The sequence below is a fragment of the Maylandia zebra genome, linkage group LG16 (assembly GCF_041146795.1).
Source record: "Maylandia zebra isolate NMK-2024a linkage group LG16, Mzebra_GT3a, whole genome shotgun sequence".
NCBI lineage: Eukaryota > Metazoa > Chordata > Actinopteri > Cichliformes > Cichlidae > Maylandia > Maylandia zebra.
The window spans coordinates 9,276,606-9,279,480 of NC_135182.1; the positions used below are offsets into that span (position 1 = coordinate 9,276,606).

Sequence of the window (2,875 nt, forward strand, 5' to 3'; positions counted from 1 at the left end):
AAACAGTTTAGCCCAAATACCTCACATCCACCCACAATTTGTGACTTGTATGATGAGGAAATATTTAAATAAACTACAAGATAAATGCCCATATTAGTTACAGAGTGATGTGAAATATTTGGGACAGAAATCTATACCGTCCTAGGGCACATTAGCCTAATTTGATCACCGCTTGCTGCTGTAAACAGAGCACCGCAATGCAGATCCATAAATTTCACAAACGAGTTCCGGCTTTCCTCCAAACATTTATTTCATGTGCAGATGATTAAAACAAAGATCTGAGGTCAGGCTGTTATTAGCTTCTGCCTGAACTCTGTGACCCCGGACTTATCGTTGACCCCCACCTGTGATTGTATCTTGATGAAGAAATCACTATCTCTGACTTACTGTCAGCAGTCATGTCCGCCTTTTTTTCTCCCCACCACACATCCTGCTGCCACCGTAACCTCCACATCACCTCTACTTCTCAGCAGTGTGTAAATGAAGAACGTGACCCAAAACTTTGATTTAAAATCTTTTTAATATACAAAATACTTCAATTTTGGCTTCTTAGTACATGAATCACCTGAAACTGCTCCTCTAATAATACAGTGTAGTTCTCTACTGTCTGTTAGCAAATGAAAAGTGCAAAGTAGTGGACTCTGTCTTCTGTCCACCACGCAGAGGAAAGGCTACTTCAATGCTCCAAAAGCAGTCAAGATCAAACCTTGATCCTACAGATGTCTGTGTTCAAGACAGAAAGAGCAGGGGCACGAGTGACCCAAGCCACGTGCAAAATCAAACTCGTTTCCACAAAGATGTCCTGTGGGTGGAAATAATAATAATAAAAAAAAGAGTCCAGGGTGAGCCAAAGCTTCAGTTAAAGCGTGTTCAAAGTCTGAGATAAAGCCACAGATAAATGGGCCAGCCTGTTTATCTGTTCCTCTCTCTCTCTGTCAGTGCTGCAGCTCCAAACAGCCCAGTCAAGTTTCCTGTCTTGATTTTGGTTATCCTTGTGTGTTTTCTGTCCTACATACTCTTGCCCGCAAAAGCATCTGAGCAGGACTTCAGTGGCTGAACAGCTTTATTCCAAAAATGAAAAAAAAAAGTCACTGTTAAGGGCAATACTGGTAAAACCCGAACTCCTTGCAGTAATGTCCGGCGGCTGTTACCGCTTCTTTTTCTGCTTTAAGGATTTCCTTCTTTTCAGAATCATCTCATACAGCTTGTCCATGCCCTCGTGAAGCCCCTCGCCTATTATAGCGCAGGCAGGTTGGATGTGGTAAGTGGTGGAGGGGGTGAGCTCGTGCAGGGCCAGCTGCTTCTCGATATCCGCCACCGGGAGGGATTTGGGCAGGTCCTGCTTGTTGGCGATGACCAGCAGCGGCGTGCCCTGGTTCTCCGCAAACTTGGTGACTTTGTGCAGTTCAGTCTTGGCCTCCTCCAACCTGTCCACATCTACCGAGTCCACGACGTATATGATTCCGTCAGTGCAGCGGCTGTAGGACTTCCACAGGGGCCTCAGCTTCTCCTGCCCCCCCACGTCCCAGAAATGACAACTGATGCCCTTCGCAGTGCAGTTGCTCAGCTTGATCTTCTCCGTGTTGAAGCCGATCGTGGGGACCGTGTTGACAAATTCATTAAATTTAAGTCTGTAAAGAACCGTGGTCTTCCCAGCAGAGTCCAAACCCAGCATGACGATGTGAAGAGACTGGAAGGCAGAGATGCTGGAAACGCTGTTGCCCATTATGGCATTTATTCTGCAGCTGCTGGTTTTATCTCCCGATTCAAGGGGAAGAAAACAGTCCTAAAGCTCAGAGCCTTCCACTTCACGGGTAAAAAAAATCCTTAGGTTGGGATAGTGGAGAGCGGAGAAGCCCCGGTGCGCTGTGGATGACCGATGAGCTCTGCTGTGGCCCTCAGCAGCAGCAGCAGAGGACGCAGAGCTCCGTTCATTAGTATTCTCCTCACACACTCGCATCCATTTGGCGACGAAGGAAAGCTGCGCTGTAAGAACACTCCAGAGACAACAAGGATGACACCGAACAGCCCAACGATCTCTCTGGAAATTGCGCACAAACAGCTCCGCGGTCCGCACCTGTGCGGAAGAAAATAACATCCACCGTTTAATTCACTCACTCCTGGAGAACACTCCTACACCCGCAACGCTCTCCGTGGCCGTGGTTTTGTGAGGCTGTGTGAGGCGGACAAATCAGAAGCGCCCCGCTACGCTCCACCCACCCGGGACATGCGCCAATGAGAGGGCGAGCCTCTGCGGCGATCGGGTTACTATAGACACGCGAGACTGACAAACATCCACAGCCAGCGTTCATAGAGCCGTGGAGGAGTGTTTGTGCATGAAGCTTTGTTTTATTTGAATTATCAGGCTGACTGAAAGAAACACAAACAGGCAGAAATGGATGGAATGAAACAGGAAGGTGTGCAGATCAACGGCGTTAACATGTTAAAGAAACTGGGCGTAGTTTAGTAATCGCATGGAAACAGTCATAGTCAGGTGCGCCACCTTCTGGTGAAACACAGGAGGCACAGGAGGCATGCAAAAGCTGAAAGGAAACCTTTCAGTCTCACGTTAATAAAGATTTCCTGTTGTGTAAAATAAATAATAAAGGTTGCCCGTATTTAAGCTCGTGTAAATGACTTGTTGGCTCTAATATGTGAAACATACTCCATACAAGTCATGTTGAGCCACAAACAGCTTTCCCATCACAAAGTAGAAGCTGCTAGAAGTTTTTGGAAAGGTCACTTTTATATAGAATTTATTTATTTGTCCAGCTAAAAAGTCTCACTGACATTAAAAATGTCTTCTTTAAACGTGATCTTGAAAAAATAAACAATACAACAGTAGTTATTAATCTGTCATCTGTTCATTTCTTGA

The 2,875-nt window shown here is 46.1% G+C and overlaps 1 protein-coding gene across 1 annotated transcript; it reads right to left on the reverse strand.

Annotated features, from left to right (window-relative positions):
• Positions 1-501: 501 nt before the first annotated feature.
• LOC101470563 (ADP-ribosylation factor-like protein 4C) lies at positions 502-2,156 on the reverse strand. Its single transcript, XM_004566286.5, has one exon. It carries the CDS (start codon positions 1,724-1,726, stop codon positions 1,148-1,150), a length of 579 nt encoding a protein of 192 aa, XP_004566343.3. The 5' UTR covers positions 1,727-2,156; the 3' UTR covers positions 502-1,147.
• Between the last annotated feature and the right edge of the window lie 719 nt (positions 2,157-2,875).